The sequence below is a fragment of the Glossina fuscipes genome, unplaced genomic scaffold (assembly GCF_014805625.2).
Source record: "Glossina fuscipes isolate IAEA_lab_2018 unplaced genomic scaffold, Yale_Gfus_2 1, whole genome shotgun sequence".
NCBI classification, from domain to species: Eukaryota; Metazoa; Arthropoda; class Insecta; order Diptera; family Glossinidae; genus Glossina; species Glossina fuscipes.
Window position 1 is genome coordinate 25,376,830 of NW_023998415.1, and position 21,061 is coordinate 25,397,890.

Here is a 21,061-nt window from a genome sequence, read left to right on the forward strand (position 1 = left end):
CTTGGCTGCTGCACCGTTTTCATCGATTGTTGACTTGCTGGGCCGTTCGTGGCGGTCATCGTTATTAACATTTTCTGGGGCTTCTTTGAAGAGCTTATACCACTTGCAAACATATTTTTGGTCCAAACTAGAGTTGATCCATTTTTTTCAAAATATTTTTGTCAAAAAACTCTTTTGTGAACACATTCCCCAAGAGTAAAAGTTCTACACTTAGAAAGTATGCAACCACTTGTGCAGACACTTCTGCTTCTTCCTAATAAGCCCCACTCTAGAGACTATTACGGCTGATGCAACAAGTTTAGCTTTCGGTAGTAGTTAGCTGCAAATATTGAAACTAATGTGAATTCAATTTTTTCGCGAAACTTTTCATGAAACCATAGAAAATATGTTACATCAGATACGGATATAAAGATGGATTTAATCGTTAGATGCATTTGATCAGCTCTCTCTCTCTCTCCTTCTCTCTCTCTTTCTCTCTCTCTTTCTCTCTCTCTCTCTCTCTCTCTCTCTCTCTTTTTCTCTCTATCTCCTATCAAGGAGATGTATATTCTTTATGAGATTAATTGTAACATATTTTTATGCGTTGCAAATATTTAATAAATTTAATATACTTTTCGGGTCAGATTGAAAAGAATGCCCTGATCAGTATGAATTGAGGTTCGATTTTCCAAACTCGACAATAATCTAATTATGATTTCTATATGCAAACAGCATCTTTTCCCAAAGCAATATATATTTTTGAGTTGCGCTACGTGCTTTTGTTGCGTTGAAATATCTTTTCTAAAGCTTAACTATTACCAGCTTATGATGTACTGACGGAGTGCATCAGTCTGATAAATTTTGTACAATTTTTCACAGTTTAGAAAAAAAAAAAGGATCAAATTAATTTTCATAGAGTCATCATTGTGTCTATTTGTTCTAAATTTTCTTGTCTTTTTTTTTTTTATTAGATGTCCTGCTTGGTAGCACCGAATATTCAACATCGCTGGATATGTGGGGCGTGGGTTGTATATTTGTTGAAATGGTAACTGGTATGCCAACATTCCCCGGTATACGCGATACATACGATCAATTGGATAAAATTTTTAAGCTATTGGGTACACCCACCGAAGAAACGTGGCCCGGGTGCACCCATTATCCTGGTTATAAACCTCATAAATTAGGTATTATTTAATGTTTTCATAAATAAATTCTCTTATAATTGGAAATTTATAATGATTTCTTGACTTTTGTCGGTCCTTCTTTCCATTTACTTATTTATTTATTTATTTTCTCTTTTTTCAAGGTGTCTATCGTCCTCGCAAATTGGGTCACAATTTTCCTAGACTGTATGATATTGTTGAGGGTGAAGCGATAGCAAACGCTTTCCTGCAATTAAATCCTGATAAAAGAATAGGTGCCGAAGAGGCGTTACATCATAACTATTTTGCACAATTGCCAAAAAAATTATATGAATTGCCCGACGGTAAGTTTTAATTTAATTCATTTCGTCTTTTTTTCTTCTTCTCTTTATTCTGTTTATTCTAATGCCTCCATTCGTGATTGTTAATTAAAGAAATACAAAAAAAAGAATATATTTGCTCTGGATATAAAATCCACCACTGAGCGACGCGGGTAGAATCATTTTGTTTTTTTTTCATTTTTTTTTTCATAATGTATGTAACACCGAAAAGAAAGCCTCAGAAACCCTATAAAGTATTTATATTCTTGATCAGCGTTCAATTCTGAATTGGTTAGGCCATGTCTACGTGGCGTTGGCTGCTGGCGCCCTCCTCGTTGCAGATATGAAAATATCAACTTCAAATTTGATAGACACATTGGAAGTTTCTGCATGCAGATTGGTATTGACAATGGGCCAAATTGGTCGGAGCAGAAGTCCGTGAATGGAGCGTAAACTGAACATAACTCGCTTTCTCTTAACAAAAGTGTGTGGGCTTTTGCTCGTTACTCAGATTATTTTTCACTTTTTTGCGGTTTTTATGTCCATTTATCATAAGGCAAAGCAGACAGCATTCTTTAAACTATTTTGTACATTCCTCAAATGGAGATATATTATCTGCCTAAAAACGAGCCAATTCCGAAATGGATATGGTAGACACCGCGACGTGTTGGTTTCAATTTTTCTTACTAATACCAGCGATATGGATCTCCAATAAAAGGACTTGGAGAGTAGAATGCGAGTAGTCTGCCAAATGTGTTAATTCTAAATTAATTGTAGTAGATCTCTTGACTTAGTGGATGAGTGTTATCTTAAAAATACCTTCGATATAGGTATAAAATGAAAGGTAATGGATTGCAGAATGCGATAAACTGTGTTAATTACAATTTAACTGTGGTGAACTTTTAATACATAAAGTCTTGGGGCCGGGTTTAGGAAAAGCCGAGTTCTTCGGCATTAAAATCTTAAGTGGGCCAAGCGTTTATGATGCGGTGGGTATGCGAGATTCGGCGCCCGCCGAATATGACTTTCTTACTTGTTTTATTTCCTGGGCCCGTCAAACAAAATAAAGTTTTAATTAAATGTACATTCAATTATTTCCAGTTCTTTTTAACTGTTTTTTTCCTTTCCGAAGATGATTCGGAGGCGAAAAACTAAAATTAGAAGTAAAGTAATATAGTAGAAAATGTAAATGCGTAAATTAAAATTCATGTAAACATCACGTCAAATATGTTTCGGTCGTTGCACTGCTACTAACATTTGATTATATGTGTTCGTTAAATAACAACCGAAAAGTGTAAAGTGTGGAAAAAGTAATTTAATTAAACTAACACGTGAACTACTTGCATAAAAAAAAGAAGAAAAGGAAGAAGAAGGAATGGAAAGAAACCCAGCACAAACGGATACGGGAAAAAGACTTTTTTAATTACAACATTTTTTGGGCAGAAATATCAATACAAAAAAAAAAAAATAATAATAAAAGATGAAAATGCTTTGATTCTTTGCGAAAAACGAAAAGACAAACGAATAAGAGACTTGCACTTACAATAGCTACAATAGTACTTGAATAGTACCGCTGTTATAAGCAGTTCATTCTTAATTACAGTTTTGCCTTCTTTGCTGCTTCCAAGCTTAGCCATAAAATGAGCAAACAAAATATTAATATAATTGGGGTTATATCGCATTTCCTTGCATTGAAATCGCTAGCTTATATCGTTAATGTTAATTGCAGCATACTAAATAGTTCTTATTAACTCTAACTACACTTTATGCAGCGCTTGATTGACTTCTAACTGTATGCATGCAAAACAAATGCCTATTAATAATAAGTATTAACGATAATACTTGAGCAAATTTATGAAAAAAAATCGTAGTGCAAATTTGATTAAGCAATTCAAAATTAAATCCGTATAAAAATTAACAAAAAAAAAAAGAAAAAAAAAAAAAAATGTTAACAAACAATTTTATAAATGCAAAAAGCGATGTGTTCAATAGGAAAATGAAAAAACGAGTTATCTAAAATTACAGTTGGTAAGGTGCTTCCTTTCTCTTAATGAAATGCCTCATTGGCATTTGTATACAATATTTCCGGACAAAATAACTATTAATTTTTAAATATGTTCTGTCAAAATGTTAAAATGTTAGCTCATGCTACACCTTAGGACACCGTCAGCTTTCTTGAATCTCAAAATAACCATAGTTAAGGTAATCCTAAAATCTTTATAATATATAAAACATATTTTCGGACATTGTCATTTTGTGTTACAAATTATTTACCTTGAAAGTGTTTTTAAAGTTTCTATTCAACGTTTTCACGTCAGGACTCGGGTATGTTTAATTTCAGCAGTTCTTTTGTATGTATCTGTAAAGGATTTCGATATCGCTTTATTCCTGTTTAAGATATTATACGAATGTTTATTAAAAAGTAACTCAAAGTCACACGTAATTACATATAGAAAAATAAGAGTAATAAAAAAAGTAAGCAAAGGCCTTGACGACTGTACCATTTTACAACTTGACTCTGCTGACGACTGTCCGTCTTCAGAATTTATCCGCCAATCTCCACTGGACGAATGATCTTTCAATTTTACCCGTCGACTGTCATTTAATTCTATTCTCTACCAAGTCTCTTCAATCGTTTTACTCTTCGCTTATGCTATTAGCTCTCCTCTGCTTCCTGCTATGCTAGGCATGTTTCTTCACCTATAAATCTTTATTTATAATTATAAGCAAATTAAACTTTAAGAATACCAAATACACATAAAGATTTACTTTGCTGTTAAATTAGACGCTTGTGTAGCATTAAAAAAAGATTAATATCCTGTGTTTAGAGGTATTTTCATTGAAAAAGTGATTTGGACAATATGTTAAATAAGTTAAAACACTATAGTAGACCACGGCCCATCCCGCCATAGAAGTGGTTGAAAAGGGAGTCAGATCCGAACAATTTTCAATAGCACTTGGGTCGAAAATTATCAGTTTACCAAATTTCTTAAATATTTCCCCCATTTTTTTGCGGTATAAAGATAAGACGGACAGACAGACCGAAGGGCAGACAAGTTTAAATTGTTGAAATAAGAGCGGGAAGCGGAACGGGAGGCTAACTCAAGTCCTTCTGGGTACTGCACATATCCACACCACAAGGGTTGCACGGTATAAAAATGTGATTATTTGCTTCCCTTCAGTGAAAACAACCAATGTCAACGTCTTGCTATGTTTAATGTGAAAAAATTGTCATTCATCGAAAAGAAAACTTGGATTTTACATTTCCAAACTGTCATTAAGGAGATATCAAAACACTCCATACTTCTACGGAACAGTTTTACAAGAATGAGATGCAATAGCCAAGCACTGACTTGTACTTATTGAATCGATAAATGCGCTTCCGAATACGTCCGTTGTTTCAGGTAACGAATGAGTCACTATCACTGTCATATAGTAATAGTCAATGGTGAAGTGACTTTAAAAGTTGTTAATAAACCTATTTCTAGTAATTGTGATATGTTCCTAACAGCAATTAACCCAAGCAGCTATTATAAATTCATCCGCACATACTGGCCGGTCACAATAACCATTCTTTGGTAATTCATGCGTATTCATATTAAAAGGCATAAAAAGGAAAATTTAAGCAGCAACATTAAAACGTGTAGCGCTTAGGCGTGGACACATGATTTTTTGGGTTTTGCGTTTTTGCGCTACCACTGTCAGCATGAAAAACTGTAGTTAACATTAAACTATTTTTGTACGCTTGTGACAGCGTTATGTGTACATGCCCGCTATGTTTGTATGTAACTTTCATTTCGAATTTCAGTAGTATATGTTTTTTTTTTTTTTTTTTTTTTATTTGCTTTGATATCGGTCCGTATGTTAAACTCGCCCAGAAATTTTGTGGCCATAGTTTATTCTCAGTTTTTATTATGCTTTTGTTACCATGTGAAGTGAAAAATATAAAATTTTTCTATACACATGTATGCATGCATACGCTATATATCTAGCACCGTGTATATACAAGTTTAAGGTTCTCACTGAAAACGTTCCAACAAAAATTATATAATGTTTACAAAAATGTTGGTTTATGTGCAACTCATATGTACATATATATATTCGCGTACGCGTATTTGTGAGTAGAGTATGTATACATGTATTTACATAAAACGCCATAGCGTTTGGTATGGTATGGTATTATGACAGCTTATGGCCAGTTGTTGAATTTGTTGATTTTAGTGCAATTAATTTTTACATATGTACGTTGGCTTAGCTGTCGCGATATATTCTGCTCGCTTTTGCTTATCCTAATCATCCACTTACACATGTGCTTGGACATTGCAATTGTTATTGCTTTCGGTTTGTTTGATTTTCGCTAAAACAAAATTTGTTTTAAATTTCTCTTAGCTCTGAAACACATCAAAATGCAAAATAGTAATAATGACGACGATGATGATGATAATGCAAAATATTGATAGATTTTCATCTATGAGATAGAAAAGTTAAAATTAAAGACTCTTTTAAATAAAGCGGTTTTTTTTTTTTTTTTTTTTTTTTGTTTGCTCAACTTTAATTGAACTAAATGAAATTTCTTTGCAGCAACAAATTGTCGACTCTTTATGAACAGCGAGAATTTGGCGGAGTATGCACATAGTCTCCCGCATTTTGTTTCTATATTTACTTGAGATAGGAGAGCAAAAAGTCTTTTATACATATATTCATAATATATAGATATAACGCATCATTCAATAAAACTCCGTGCAATCTCGTCATTGATCCTTTGTGCACTTTCAAGATAGCCGGTCAACATTATATGACGCGGATCAAAAAATACGAATGCCGTAAACTTTTCAGTCGACTTTCATCTTACCGATGGCTTTGGACGGTGTTCGCCGGTCCTGTCTACCTCGCTAACTACCGCCGATCTGGCTCTGGAATGTAATGATAATACTATACTCTATCCATTGTCACAATCACATGAAAAAATCCTCTTTATTTCGCCGGTTCGAACAGATCTTTCTCACGGATAAATATTCGTGCGCAATGGTGGGTAAATGGGCTGCCTTTTCATATTTTAAGGGTGCTAGCTATCTATAACTTCACTTTTCGATTTTGCAAAGCTATTTTGTAATCTTCGGTCACAGCTTTCAGCATCATCGATATCATCGATGTATAACTTCGATTAAAATTCATTTTTTCGACCGTCAAGAGCCGCTATATATCTTTATTGCTTCAAGAAGCAACGTTTAATCAATATACGTAAGGCAGACTTTTGTATTGTGTTTCGCAAAAGACTGACGTAGCGCTACTAGATCCAATGTAAAATGTAAACTAATTGCTAGCATGTAATGAAACTTTCATATCTACCATCGAGGATGTTGTTACATATGTGTCCGAGCGGAGACTTATTGAGCGATATGTTATATATTATATATCCATCTACTCGTAGTACATGTAAACTGCTTCGCGTTTGCTTTCATATGTAAATTGATGGGATGGAGAACATAGAAAAATGATTTTTTTTTATGTAAGTACATTAAGTTCGCAGCTTCCGTAAGACTGACGTATTCTCTATTTATCTCATTTACTAAAGTTTTCTACACATTTTTAAAAGCTTTTATTTTTATTTTTTTTAATAATGTTAAGAGCAATTGGAGAAAATGAATCCGCAGCGTAAGGGTCTGTAACTGAGAGCAGTTGGGCTCTCTGGAAAGTTTTCCCATCGTTAAGAATGTTAGCAACTATTAGAGTGTAGTTTACTCTAGTCTGGCAGTGATTAAAAAACCCTCAAACATATGCGTAAAACGATAAGAATCAAAAATTTTTCCTACGCGAAAAGAATTCTAATGTCTCGGTGTCCTTGGTATACTTCAATGGGTGCTCCACGCGTTCTAAACTTATAACAGAAAGTTAATTGAGCACTTACTCTTAAGTACTCGGACACTCAATTCAAAACTGCAGTTGCTACTATGCTTGTAGTGCATTTTAATTGACTATACTACAATAGTAACACTTAACAGTATGCCTGTGAAGCTAGCAAGATCAGATTTTACTCATATTAAGCCCAGTCGGCATGGGACATTCAAATTCTAGAAGATTCAGCGGAATCTGAACCTATCTGTTTCCCATAGATGAAATATAGATTTTCGTGCATAGAAATTTGATGGATAGCTTTAGCTATCAAATCAAGTTCCATTCGAAGTACTTCAGCTATTTCAAGCCGATTCTTATTGCAATTACAAAATAGACAAGTCTATGTCTGCAATGTATTACTAATGATATATATAAGAAAAGTTAACAATAGGTAAAAATAACGTAAATGGTGCTAAATAACTATGATACCCTTTCGAGTAAATGCGGGACCAAAACGAGTTAGTGACTCTGGTTCGCACAAAATGAAAGCAAAACTCTATGCCCCCTAGCAGCACCAAAGAGAAAGCAGAAAGAAAGACGAGTACAAAGGAAAAAAAATGTTCCATGCAAGGGATCATCAAAGGACATCTTTAGAACTCTCTCAACGATTATAACAGTCCTTCCTGGTATTTTCCCTCCCAAAAAAAAACCTCCCGTGATTTCACCTGGTAGCGATGCTTTTTATTGAGGGAATCACTTAATTTTCCTTTCATTCGGGAAGTGTTGAAAAAGTCCATTGATCGTTTTTGGCATACAATAACCTTTAAAATGGTATTTAAATGAAAAATCACAATAGATTTATGTTTTCAAAGCGTGGCTTGATAAAGCTGGTTAAGTAAATTTCTACTCATTATTATCGGAATTCGTTGTGTATAGAGAACGTTTATGTAATGTGTTCCAACAAAATGTAACCTCACTGCAAAATTTTGTAGTAAATTAATTTTTTTTTTTTTTTTTTTTTTATTGGCTTAATGGATGAATCATATATAATTTTGTTAGTCTAATATATAATTATATATATAATTATATAAAAAAAAGTCACCTGTCACGGACTCCACTATAAAACTGCGCGGATAACACGTGACCGCTGAGGCAAGGAGGTAAAAATAAGTAGAATTCTTGTTTGATTTCGAAAATAGTAATCGCTCTATTTAAAAGGTGGGGCGATCGGACCATTTTATAGAATTAGATTAGGAATTTCAACTTGAGGTAGTCGAGAAAGGAGAATCGGGAAAAAAAACACATAATCACTATGTATTAGCAAAAGAAAGAAATCAATATTTTAAAAGTTCTTCTCCTCCCCACCCCCTGAAGATTCCAAAATTGAACGATCAGCACGCGAATAGCTCCAATGCTGTAATTTTTTAGTAGTAGTAGTTTCGTATATAGCACCAATGGATTTTTAAGAAACCTACTACTCTTCTCATTTGAAATTGTAGGCAAAATCTTACGATTAAATATATACTTTGTGAATGCCAACACCTTTCTAACACGCGTTGAACTTATGGCACAACGTGAAAGTGCCTGGAGGATATAATATCGATAAAGTATTTGTCTTTATTAAAGCCATTAAACTAACCGTCTAGTCTACCTTCAAAAAAAGGAAGAGAACCGATAATCTTCGGTGTTAGTGCTTACTCTTCTTTCAGTCTTAGAATTTATTTATAATACCAATAATGATAACATTCTATTACTTTTCCGTTCAATGGTCGAACTAGTGCTTTATGTTTATGCTATTGCAATAGCGCCATTCCTTACTATGTTACGTAAGTTATGTTATTACGCTAAAGTGAATGTTATAAGACAAGGGTGTCGTGTAAAATGAATGAATGAATACAAATGAATGAGAAGAGAACGATTTGTAAGATTTTCTTATATCTACCATCGATGCGTGGAGGGAGGTCTAATGATATTGTCAATTCCTTTGTGATGCTACTTGTAGAACGCATAGTTACATAAGGCTCCGATCTGAGATTTAGCCATATTCATACGACATTTATTGTCGGACCATGTAAAGTTTATGATAAAAAGCTTACATGCGTTTTTTGCTTAGCAGCCGTGTCCTCCTAAAAGCGTACAAAGTTAAGATTATTCCTACCAGTATCCGTAACGTATATAAAATTTAATTTAAAATGTAATAATATTTTTAAACATGGTAGACGAAATAATCGTGTACATGTAGTCCCTGTATATTGGCGAAAAGGAAACATAATTTGGAAAAGTCACAAAAAGGTTTAAAACTTGCAAGGGTGCAAGCGCGAAGTAAGCGAAATTGTTCGCCAGAAGTGATAGGTGAAATTTTGTTGCCGAGATTTTCAGTAGCTGGTTGTCCTCTGTGTAGCCAGCTGCTATGGATGTCGATCAGATTAAAACTTTCAGATAAAGGCGGCTATATATGTACGCTACCTCGCTACGGACATCCATCGTTGCATTTTTACAATCGATCAGAGCAAGTTCTCAATCGCATCCGACTTACATAAATATTGGATATAATTTCGTTTCGATCTAACGCCAGTTCAACTCAATTCTGTCTAATCGGCAACAAGATTGAACTTGTATTGATTAATAAACTACTTGAAGTGGAAGCGTTTACAAAAACTACGAATTTGAAGTTTGCACAATTTTCCTTGCGAAACTGCACATGTGTGTAATAATTCACAAGAACAATTGTAACTTGTAAAGCAATGGACGGAATGTCATGAATTGCTGCACTTGTTGTGGTGATATTCAGAAAGCATATGGGTCCAGTAAGAGCGCTGCTATATATATGTGTCAGGGTAAATATGTACGTGTCAGCGATGTGATATACATTACTGACTAATCATATAATAATCATCAATCACTTGGACAACGTTCCGTTCGCTTATTGGTCTTCTCAGACATGCATCAATGCCATCCACAAAACGACGTTATATAAATACGCTAACGAATACTTTTTATGAAAATAATCCTAATCAGCGTATTAGTGCGCCCACAGTTAACAAAAAATCGGATAATTTTCAATATTTCCTTGAAGTGCTGGATATATATGTAATTTATGTTGAGAGAAAAAAACTATGATTTTCCTTCTTTTGTATTTTGCCATCATCTGATCAAGTTAATAGGCCAATGTTTGTGGGCAGTTATCAGCAATTGCGAGGTCGTAAAATTAACGCACACTTACTTAAAATCGTGTACAATATATAATTGGGATATATCATTCAACCTCATATATACTTATGCGTGGACGTTTGTGTGTGCATGTGTACATCTATCTACGAAAGCAAAGATATATTTTGATTGCTATTGTTTTCTCCTAGTGAAAAAAGATGAACTTTTAATTGGTTTTCGGAGCCTGCCTTAACAGTTGCACATAAATTCATATATTTGTCTTAAAAAAAAAAAAAAAAACAAAAATAAAAACAAAACAAAAAAATTGAGACAGAAAACAACAAAAGGAATACAAAAGACTTGGGCAATATAATGCGAACAGTTATTACCATAAATCATATTCTAAAATCCTTACACAGCTACACATGCACACACATGCACACACATGAGCACACAAATCGGTATAAACAATGTATGTGAATGCATTGTAACCAGGAGAGAGGTAGAGTGAAGCATTTGATACAACAGCCCGTTCGGTATGCGTATATGGTATCGCATAAGCTCTACATTCGTTACAGATATATATATATAGATAGATGTAAATTGCAATTGTATGTAAAAATACAGTAAAAAATTGTAAAAAGAAAAAGTCACATGCCATTTACTAGCGCATGTACATACACACGCGTGCACATACACATATATATGTAAGTGCCTCTGTATAAATGCATCGATATACATAAAACTATACTTTTATGCATAAAAGTATAAATCGGTTACTAGTAATGCGTTGAAATTGTCGTTGTTCTTGTGTAAAAAGTAAATTTTAAAAGACATATGAAATTTGAATAAAACTGCAAATGCACAAGAATGGCGAAATAAAATTTAGGTTTATGTGCTACTTTACGATGTTTCTTAATACACACTTGTACAGTTAAGCAAATGTATTTGCCGTCAAACAAATGCATGGATATATATATATATATATATGTATACATATATGAGTATGGAAAACGGATACTTTCACAGTTACATTTTTATCTTCATATATATTTTCTTATAAATATTATATGGAACTAAACTCACACAACTATATGCTTGCAAACATAGTTTTTATTGATGGTGAGTCCGGTTTTCTATGTCAAGTATAAACTCAGTTCAAAGACAAAATAATTACACCTTTTTCCGAAGTGAAATATCTCATTTTTGCTTCCCTTTGAGCGCAAAGAGATGTCTTTGCGAAAAGATTAATAAAAATTGGAAACGTCATATATCGAATCGAACCAAATCTTTCAATACGCCCATTAATTTCTCTCATTCAATATATTGTTCGTATATCGTAGTGCGTATTATCGTTTATCGAACATATTTAACATCATATTTACATAACGGGTGAATTTTTTCACGCATTCAAGCGATTTTCGAAAATGATATCATATTTTGTATAGAAAAAAATTTAAGGCCCACCATTTTGAGTACATAATTTAAGAAAAAATTGTCAGTGACCAACTACCGACTTTGAAAATTTTCAAGCTTGGCCTACCAAATGCTGATACAAAGAAGAGTTTATTCTTTTAAAGATCGGAATCTTTTTTTTTTTTTTTGTTCGAATATACGGATAGAGAGCAAACCTTGAACGCTCCTATAAAATACCTTCAGCAAATCTCAAAGGCATGCACTGGAGACATTAGGGATACTTTTTTTCCCTCTTTAAGTTTAGCTTGCGTTGCATACATATATTTTTAAACTCATGTATGACTGAATACTTAAGTGATCTAATTAAATTTCATTTCCCTTTCTTAAATTTTAACGCTATAGATCGCTTAGTGAAAGTATTAGATGCAATGGATGGATAAACATTGGATTGATCAATCTTGCACTGATTAAAGATGAAATATGCATACGTATGCATACATGCTACTTTCACATCTCCCCACAAGTACTTCGGTCCTTGCATAAAAGTGCAAAGATCGAAGCTGTTTGGAGACAGATAGGCAAACATTATCAATCAAGTTTTTTGACAGAGCTGCGACTCGACTTTCTTAACGCTTTCACCAGTACTTCTCTTCGACTTATCCACCTATCACATTGCACCATACAACGACCAAGTGTTTCTCGATCGCACTATCCACCTTCGAAGCAACCTATCAGCACTGGTCATTTCCACCTTTACAGATGTTGACATTTTTAAGCAGCATTTGTTTACATAAATATAACAAAATCAAAGAATGTCCACATCCCTATCTAATCGTCCACAGCTATTTCGTGTCTCAAAGTGCCACTTTTTGCCGATCAACAATTACGAAATTTTTTTTCAGTAAAGCAATTTTTCAAAATGAGGCGTTATGTGTGGAGTGATCGCAGAAATTATTCCGTCCTATACATTTACAAAAAAAGGTTTCTCTTGAAGTAGAAGTCATCAGTATAGCAAATTTCGATAAAATATCGCGAAAGTTGCAATTAGATAAACCTTAGTCGATTCAGAAAATAGTTCTGAAATAATTGGTATAAGAAAAGGTGGATCTATTTTAAGTCAATCCATATCCGTAAACAAAAGTTGATATTGGATATGGAATATAAGGAAAGTCCTTCGAATGCAAATAAAAAAAAACCAAAAACAAAGAGTAGCATGAACAGCCGAGTAGGCGAACGATCGACTAATTAACTACTCAATTATCGTGGCTTGAATATTCAAGTGCGGTAGAATTTTGAATATAGGCGAGCATATTATCTAAGTATGACGGGTTACCATGACGGGTTCCATGAAATCCATGCTTTTATACATAGACAATAAATAAATAAATAATAGAAGGAGATGGGAGCGACTACGCATTCATTTTGTAAGCGACTCGAGCACTCATAAGCGTTACGAACGTTATTAACGACAATTAAATGGAGATAAAACGTATAGAATATTAGTAACGTATAGAGAGACGGAATTGTATACTGTCCACAATATATCCTTCAATTTTTCTTGCTTTCCCTTTTGCCTATAGTCCTTCTCCTCCTTCTTCATACCATAACGACGTGCACACATTAATAGGAGACATCGCCTAAGTAGGTTTCATAAATTTTCATTTCTTTTCCCTCCGTAATTGCGTATGCATCACAAAGCGATTTCAAACCGAATAAAATCGTTTTAGTATAAGAATTAATTATTCATTTGGTCAAAAGGAGGATTTTAACTGTTCTTGTAATAAAATTTACCTTAATTTCATTATAATGGAATATTAGTTTAATTTAATAAAATTGAACATAGAGCGTTTTCCGTTGCAACGATGCATTTATTGATTCCTTCATTGATGCATCTCTCATAAATTGCGTTTAATTGAAATTTTGTATGAAAACGTTCTAAATTTAAATAAACCTCAAGTGCAACCGCAAATGTATACGAGAGTGTATTTACATGGTTTAACATATACAAATAGGCATTGATAGGCAGGCGAAGTACGACAGAAAGGAATGAAGGAAAAAAAAAAAAAAAACGGAAACCACAAAATTTATATGTATAGGATATCAATTGAATTAACGCAAATGCAAATCGGCATACATAGAATATATGAATGCATATACATACATATGACCATATACGCACATATGAACAAACACCTTATGCAATTCAATTCAAAAACTAAGCTGCTGGCATACAGGTCTGTTTACTCAGTTAAACATAGAAATTAAGCAGAAACCACTACCATTACCACCGTCAATATAATCATTATTATCAATCATCATCATCATCATCATTATTATAATCATTATCATCATTATCATCATCATCACCGCCACCGTCATCATGATCATTAACTTTTGAATAAAGTGAATTTCTATTGTAACCCAAGTTTCGGATGCAAACGTATGTAAGCATGTAATAGTTAGGAAATACTGTTTTCCCATTTCTCTATAGAATTAATTGATTTGCTGCTATTAACATTGAACATTGGTTACGTTTTCTATATATTTATTTTATTTATTTTTTTTTTTTTCTTTTTTAATTTTTATACCTATCACAGAAGGTTTGTTGGATTTCTCAAATCTTTGCAAGGCTTGAAAAACCCTTGACTCCGAGATTCTATGAAAAAAGAAATAGTTTTAACCATGTCTGTCTCTCCGTCTCTCCATACCCAATATCCATTTGAGATCTCAAATAAAGACATAAAGTTGAATCTTAGATTCTCCTTTAAGTGCACGTCTCTCAAAAAAAAAAAAAAAAAAACTAAATCAAACCAAGAGTACGCCCGTAGTAGTCAAAGAAATCACGCCTCCCTATGAGATGCTTGCGACAATAAAGCAAGCAGAAAGAATAGATACCAAATAACGCGTGAACGGAATCTTTGCTGCTCGATCATCTATCTGACAGAGAAAATTTCTGATGACGGGTACATAATATTCGGCCTAATCTGATTGCAATTTTTTTCTGATTTTCGCTTTTGTTTCGTGTTTGATTTCATTTGCTATCGTTGTCGTCGTTCATTTGCTTACTTTATGCGCTCGTTGTAAGCCCGTCGCCATGTTAACTGTATTGTGTTTGTTTATTGCAAGAACGCATACGCACGCATATGGGCATATGCATGTATCGTTACTCTTAAATCAATATACACAAATCAAATTGATTACCTTTAAGTGATACGTACGATATATTATGTATATATATATATATATATATGGCGGCAAATGCATATATGTATGTATGTATGGTGATAATATGTGCACTTGCAGTGTAAATTCGCAAATCTGAAATTACATTATATGTATGAACGTAATTACAACCGCGCAACGGAATTATCGCACGCGTAGGAGGAACGTATTATAAGTTCGCCACGATTCAAATTCATTACAATTGCGCGTTTATGCATAAAAGTTTATGATTTATAATGACTGGGCTGAATGAAATTTGCAAAATTAAATAAACAACAACAACAACAACAACAACAAAAGTCTCCCTGTTCAGCATCTTTTATTTAATAATGCGTCGCGGTATCACGGTTATTGCTGTTAAAGACAAACCCAAATAACAAGGCTATGGCGTACAAGCGATAAGAATGACAAGCGTTTAATAATTGGCAGTAACTGTTTTTATTAGTCTATCGTTTCATATATAAAAGTCTTTGGCTGTTTATGGTTTTACTGCGTTATTTTTCAACCAATGCCACCTTCTTCTTTTTTCTTCTTAATGACACAAGAACTTTATGGACTGTAATAGATTTATTATTATAAGTGAAAGGGTACGAAGAAAATTGTTTAAATTTTAAAGACAAATTATCTCAGAGCAGAGTAATGCATACTATATGTGATCGTATAGTGCATACATGGAAAATTTTCCTTGAAATTTGATCGAAATCCATATTTGACGAAAAGTTAAGTGATGATAAGAATAAATACAATCCGTTACCAGATTTTCATCTACCAAAGAGTTCACCACAAAAATAAGAAGAGAAAATCCCCCAAAATATTCATCGTTTTGCTAATTTATTACAAAGTTACGCAATTCATGAAATTATTACAAGTACATAATTACTTTCAAAAGCAGTACAAGTCCATTTTCCGCTTTCAACAAAGACATATTCCACATAGCTTGTAAGTACAAGATAGCTGGTCTCCATAATTAAGAAATCGCAAAACGAAATAGTTAACGAGGACATCACTAATGAGTGGCCGAAAAGAGCGTGCAAGCATTTCAGAACATTCGCAAATTCCTACCTCTTGCATGTAACCCTTCAAAAACAAACGATCGCACAATAAACTAAAGTCCTGCTGTCTTCAGTCTCCAAGTAGGCAAAGTGGACAAACGGAAGCGGAAAGTATCGCTATAAGAAGTTGGTAAGCGATCCGGTTTGCGAACTTCTAATCGCGCCCAATCTAGTGGTTCATAAGAAAGCATTATTATAAGAGATTGGTTTGGACAAGTCGGTGGTTTGCCGGTTCCTTATCACTCCCAATGTAACGATTCGTAAATGTCCTTTGGTAATGAAAAACTATCAGAATGCATATCCGGAATGTTGGAATTTCCCGTCTATCCACTAGATTTGTCTCTCTCTGGTTTACGTCTGCTTATGAACTTTAAAAGATTTAGGCGCGATTGCTTTATAGCTATCGTTGAGGGCTTTTTATGGCCATTTTACCCGTAAATCAAAATGAAATTGATTGAGCAAAATGACCTGAAACGTATACTTTCTCATTAATGCATGTCCGCATAACCGAGCGATTATTCCGAACGAAGGTTTCATGTTTTCCAATAAACATTTCTAACAAACTTACTCATGCTCGCAAAAATAGAGATAAAATTCTGCAACAATAGTAAAAATTTGCCACGCCCACCCAACATTATAGAGTAAGGAAATATTGTTTTTTTTTTCGTTTTTTTTTTTAAATAATGCCGATGGATGATATAAAAGATTCGGCCGCAGATGAATATGATTTTCTTAGTGGTTTTTGTTTTTTTTTTAATTAATTTTACCAAAAAGATGACACGATGCTCTCTAAATTTGGGGTTATACTCTACAGAGTATAATAAGTTCGCACGACTGCATGCAACTCCCGGTTAGATTTGCAATAGACCCACCTTCCGAATACGTTTGAGTTTGTCTGTCCGTAAGTCCGTCTGTCTGGTTTGTTTCCTTGCGTTCGACCTACAATCTGCAATTTCTGACATACTGAAATAAATGAACGAATTGATGATATGCTAAAGTGTTTTGGCTGAAGGATGAGCACCGTCTTCATTTACTGCCCATATAACGTCTTTTTATGAAAATACCTTTTAGGATGGTGTCGGCTATTTAACGGTGGGCCATGGCCCAGTATAGTATTTTTACTTGTTCCAATTATTAAGTGCTGAATAAATTAATTCTCTATGCTGGGACGACAATTTTAAGTTGAAATATTCGCTAAACATCAAAGGCTCAATACATTTGCTAGATAAACAACTAATCATAGTTTTAACATTTTCTCATATATTACATCTAATTTCGATTTTGTTTATACGTTACATCGACAATCGTTCATAATTTGTGAAATTTTTTTTGTTTAATTTTTTACAGAAACCTCAATATTTACGGTTGAAGGTGTACATTTATATCCAGAACCGAATCGACAGAGCAAATGAAAATTAAAGCAGGTCCTATCAGTGGACGGTGTACGTTTCTACTGTTAGCAGCAACAGCATATAGAACCGCAGCAACAATAACCCAATACAAGATAATTAAATAGTTAAAAATCCACCAGCAAGCCATAAAATAATAACACTAAAATAATATTATATTAGTTATAAACATTTTTCCTTTTTTTTTTTTTTATCATATATTTGTTTATTGTATAGATATTTTTTTTTTTTTTGTTTTTTGCTTTTTTAATATAACATTTACATGTCGGCGAATTTATTTTTGATTTTACGAATGAATGGACAGAGTATAGGCAGGCAAGTGAGAGTCGTTCGCCAGAGAAGCAACACAAAACTGGTAAATCAGCCACATATATAGGCGAACAAGTAAAGCGTAATGCTTAAATTATTTGATATGTTTATATATAAGTCTATATATATATATATATTATATATATTGTATATATATATATATATGCATTAATATATATATATGTTTTTTTTTTTTTAATTAAATTAAATTTTTTGTCAAGCAAAATTTGCGAACGAAGAGAAAAAAATTTGGTAAAAGAGAAAAAGACAAGGCAGACTCAAAAGGAAAACAAAAATACAACACGTGCCTCCTGGTCCTCAGGTCCTCGATGAACGTAAGCACCGTTTAAATCAGAAAACCGAAAAAAAAAACAAAAAAAACAAAAAAATATATATTTAAAACTCAGCACACACACACAAAACAGCCAGAATCGTAAAGCAAAATTATAATTAAACAACAAAAATTTAAAAAAAAAAAAAAAAAAAAAAAAGAGGAAACAAGAAAATAAAATAAATCATAACAACACCAGTTTATGCCAACAATTTGATGATATTTACTAAGCACTAAAAATTGAATTTAGAAAAGAAAGAAACGAAAATTTCATACACTTTTTAAGCATTACACACCAAAAAAGAAAACAAGAAAAAAATGTTGGACCATTTATTGAAAAAACAAAACAAAAAGCAAAAACAGAAAAAGAAAAACAAAAACAAAAAAACAAAAAAAAGGAAGAAAGTAGTAAAAGCGAAAAAAAATGTTTAAACAACAAAGAAAAATACATTGTTAACGATTGCAAAATCAACCACAACACAGCAAGCACAACTACCACACACAACTGCACTTTATTTTAGCCTATTTAACTTTAATTGGTACGACATATAGAAGCAGAGACGAGAATTAAATTAAACAAAACTAAAAAAACATACAATACTTGTAAAAATAATTCCTATTTTTCACTAAAGAGCATAATCAATAAACATGAAAAAAAAAAAATCAAATATTTTGATGAATATTGCGATACATTCAAAAAATTAAAATACACACTCTTTCTCTCTCTCTCTCTCTCTCTCTCTCTCTCTCTCTCTCTCTCTCTCTCTGTCGCTCTATCTCTCTCTCTCTTAGAATTTCCAATCATAAGTTCGTCGCGGCATTACTTAAACACTAACCATAGGAATCAGTTAAGCAGTTAGATATTATCGATTATTTTCTATTGCATCTGCTCGCCTCTCTCTGGCCAAGTTCGGATGTGAGGTGGAAGGATTCCACAGAATTTTACATGCAAAGCATTTGCAGAATTGTTTGTAAAATGTTACCGAAACCCTATGGAAATGTGAATGAAAATGTTTTTATTTTTCCAAAATTATCGATACAAGGGACTTAGACTTGTTTCAATTGTTTACAAGCTCGCCCGTCTCGCTGCCTATTAAAGTGTAAAGAGTCGAATGCCAACCGTGGGGATTATGAAGTGAATATTCGACTTTGACCGAACGCTTACGATTATCTCAATGATGAAGATAATCCTCGCTTTTATGGTGATTAGCCTAATCATCACGAAGCCAGCATTTTTTTGATCTGCGTTCTCTTAGTGGAGGAATCCTCAAGAATCCATTTTCCTTCCGTCTATTTGCTTATTATGGACTTGTAGCAAAACTTGTTTCCTTTGTAGCATTCGCATAAATCGTGCCGACTTATCGCATACGATATGACCAATGCATTAGCCGAGTGCGGCCCTGCCGGATGGCATTGAATTCTTCACTTGCCATTAGCTTCCTATATGTGTCAAAATGTGTCTCAATTGGTTCATGATCAGGCAGCTTTGATATTCATTTCACTCATTCTCTTTCCTCATTCGCGAACCGTCAGATATACAAGCATAGATTTGAATTTACGGTAACATGTTAAATATTCTATAATTTTGTTGTTTTCTCTTTTTTGAATGTCTTTAATGCCATCTATCTCTCTCTTGCACTTTCAACTTTCGATAATTATTGATAACAAATTCAACTTCTTTACCGCATCCATGTTTCATTTGATTGATTTGATTAAACTTACTTTTCTTTTTGTCTGGCGATAGATCTTTTGCTTCGCTTTTGAAGTACAAAGGACTTTTGATCATAAGTTTAAAGCTCTTTAAACATTTTATATTAAGTTAAGTCGTAACCTTGATCGCTTCTTTGCACTGAAGTATGTGGTCCCGTGCTATCTTCAGTTGGGCTCTGCCCTTGATAAAGGTCGGAGAAGATCGATAACCTGAAGCAAGTAGTCTTTGTGCCCAGTATCTTGCACGTCATGAAGATCTAACTATTATAACCGACGAATCCAGTGCAATTTTACCTCTCGATTGTAAATCCACTAATCAATTGAAAATGTTTTTTTGTTGAGAAAATATTTGTTGTAAGATTTTTGAAGAAAATATACATTTTTGCATAAATCGATCGAAGAACACGTCTCCAATAGAACATAAATCGAGAGCATCTCAACATTTTTTTTTTTTTTTTCAAGAAAAGGATTAGTTTTGTAATTTCTCTATATACACTGTATGTTGTTTACAAGCTATACCACTAGTGGTATAAAAGTAGGGTATGTTAAGTTTCTGTGAATGTACACAACAGCCGGAAGGAGTTGAGGTAGACCTCCTCAACCTATTTTCATAAAGAATCGATTTAAGCTTATCTGCCCATCTGTCCGCCAGTCCGCCATGTTTTCGTGCCTCCAAGCTACAGGCCGCAATTTTAGAGATTTTTAAATGAGATTTGATTAGAAATTAGTAATTAGTTTAATAGAGAAGAAGACACTCACTATGTTCTGAAGCCTCACACACACTTCCTGTCGAATAATGGGCTGAGAATGTTCCGAACAAAAAAAAAAAGTAAATAAATAAATTAATTAATTAATAAAATTCAGGAATTCGAAACGCTACGAACTTATGAAACCACATAACATAACAACACTTTTGTGCTCTGAGTTTCTATGAAATTCTCGTGCTTAGCTTATGTGAAAAACAAAAAGAGAAAATTTAAATTCGCAAAAAAAAAATCCTATTATCATTGGGTGTGTGTCCCCCAAATTGAATAATATTTATTTTATTTTTTGTTTTCATGTTTATAATTTAGAAATGTAACTAAAGTGATTAGTTTTCATGTGAATGATTTTTTCTATTTCGTTTATTTTTATTTTTAATTTGTATTTGTATTTTTGTTTTTTCTTATTTAGGAAAATGATGAAA

At 33.3% G+C, this 21,061-nt stretch overlaps 1 protein-coding gene across 10 annotated transcripts in view; it reads left to right on the top strand.

Annotated features, from left to right (window-relative positions):
* Nucleotides 1–17,647, top strand: part of LOC119631442 (cyclin-dependent kinase 14) — a 262,242-nt gene extending 244,595 nt beyond the window's left edge. For all 10 annotated transcript variants that reach the window (XM_038023638.1, XM_038023640.1, XM_038023639.1 and 7 more), the window contains 3 exons: nucleotides 951–1,163; nucleotides 1,286–1,465; nucleotides 17,464–17,647. In XM_038023638.1, the coding sequence (XP_037879566.1) occupies nucleotides 951–1,163; nucleotides 1,286–1,465; nucleotides 17,464–17,528 (458 nt within the window). In that variant the 3' untranslated portion in view covers nucleotides 17,529–17,647. The remainder of the gene's footprint in view (nucleotides 1–950; nucleotides 1,164–1,285; nucleotides 1,466–17,463) is intronic.
* Nucleotides 17,648–21,061: the final 3,414 nt, after the last annotated feature.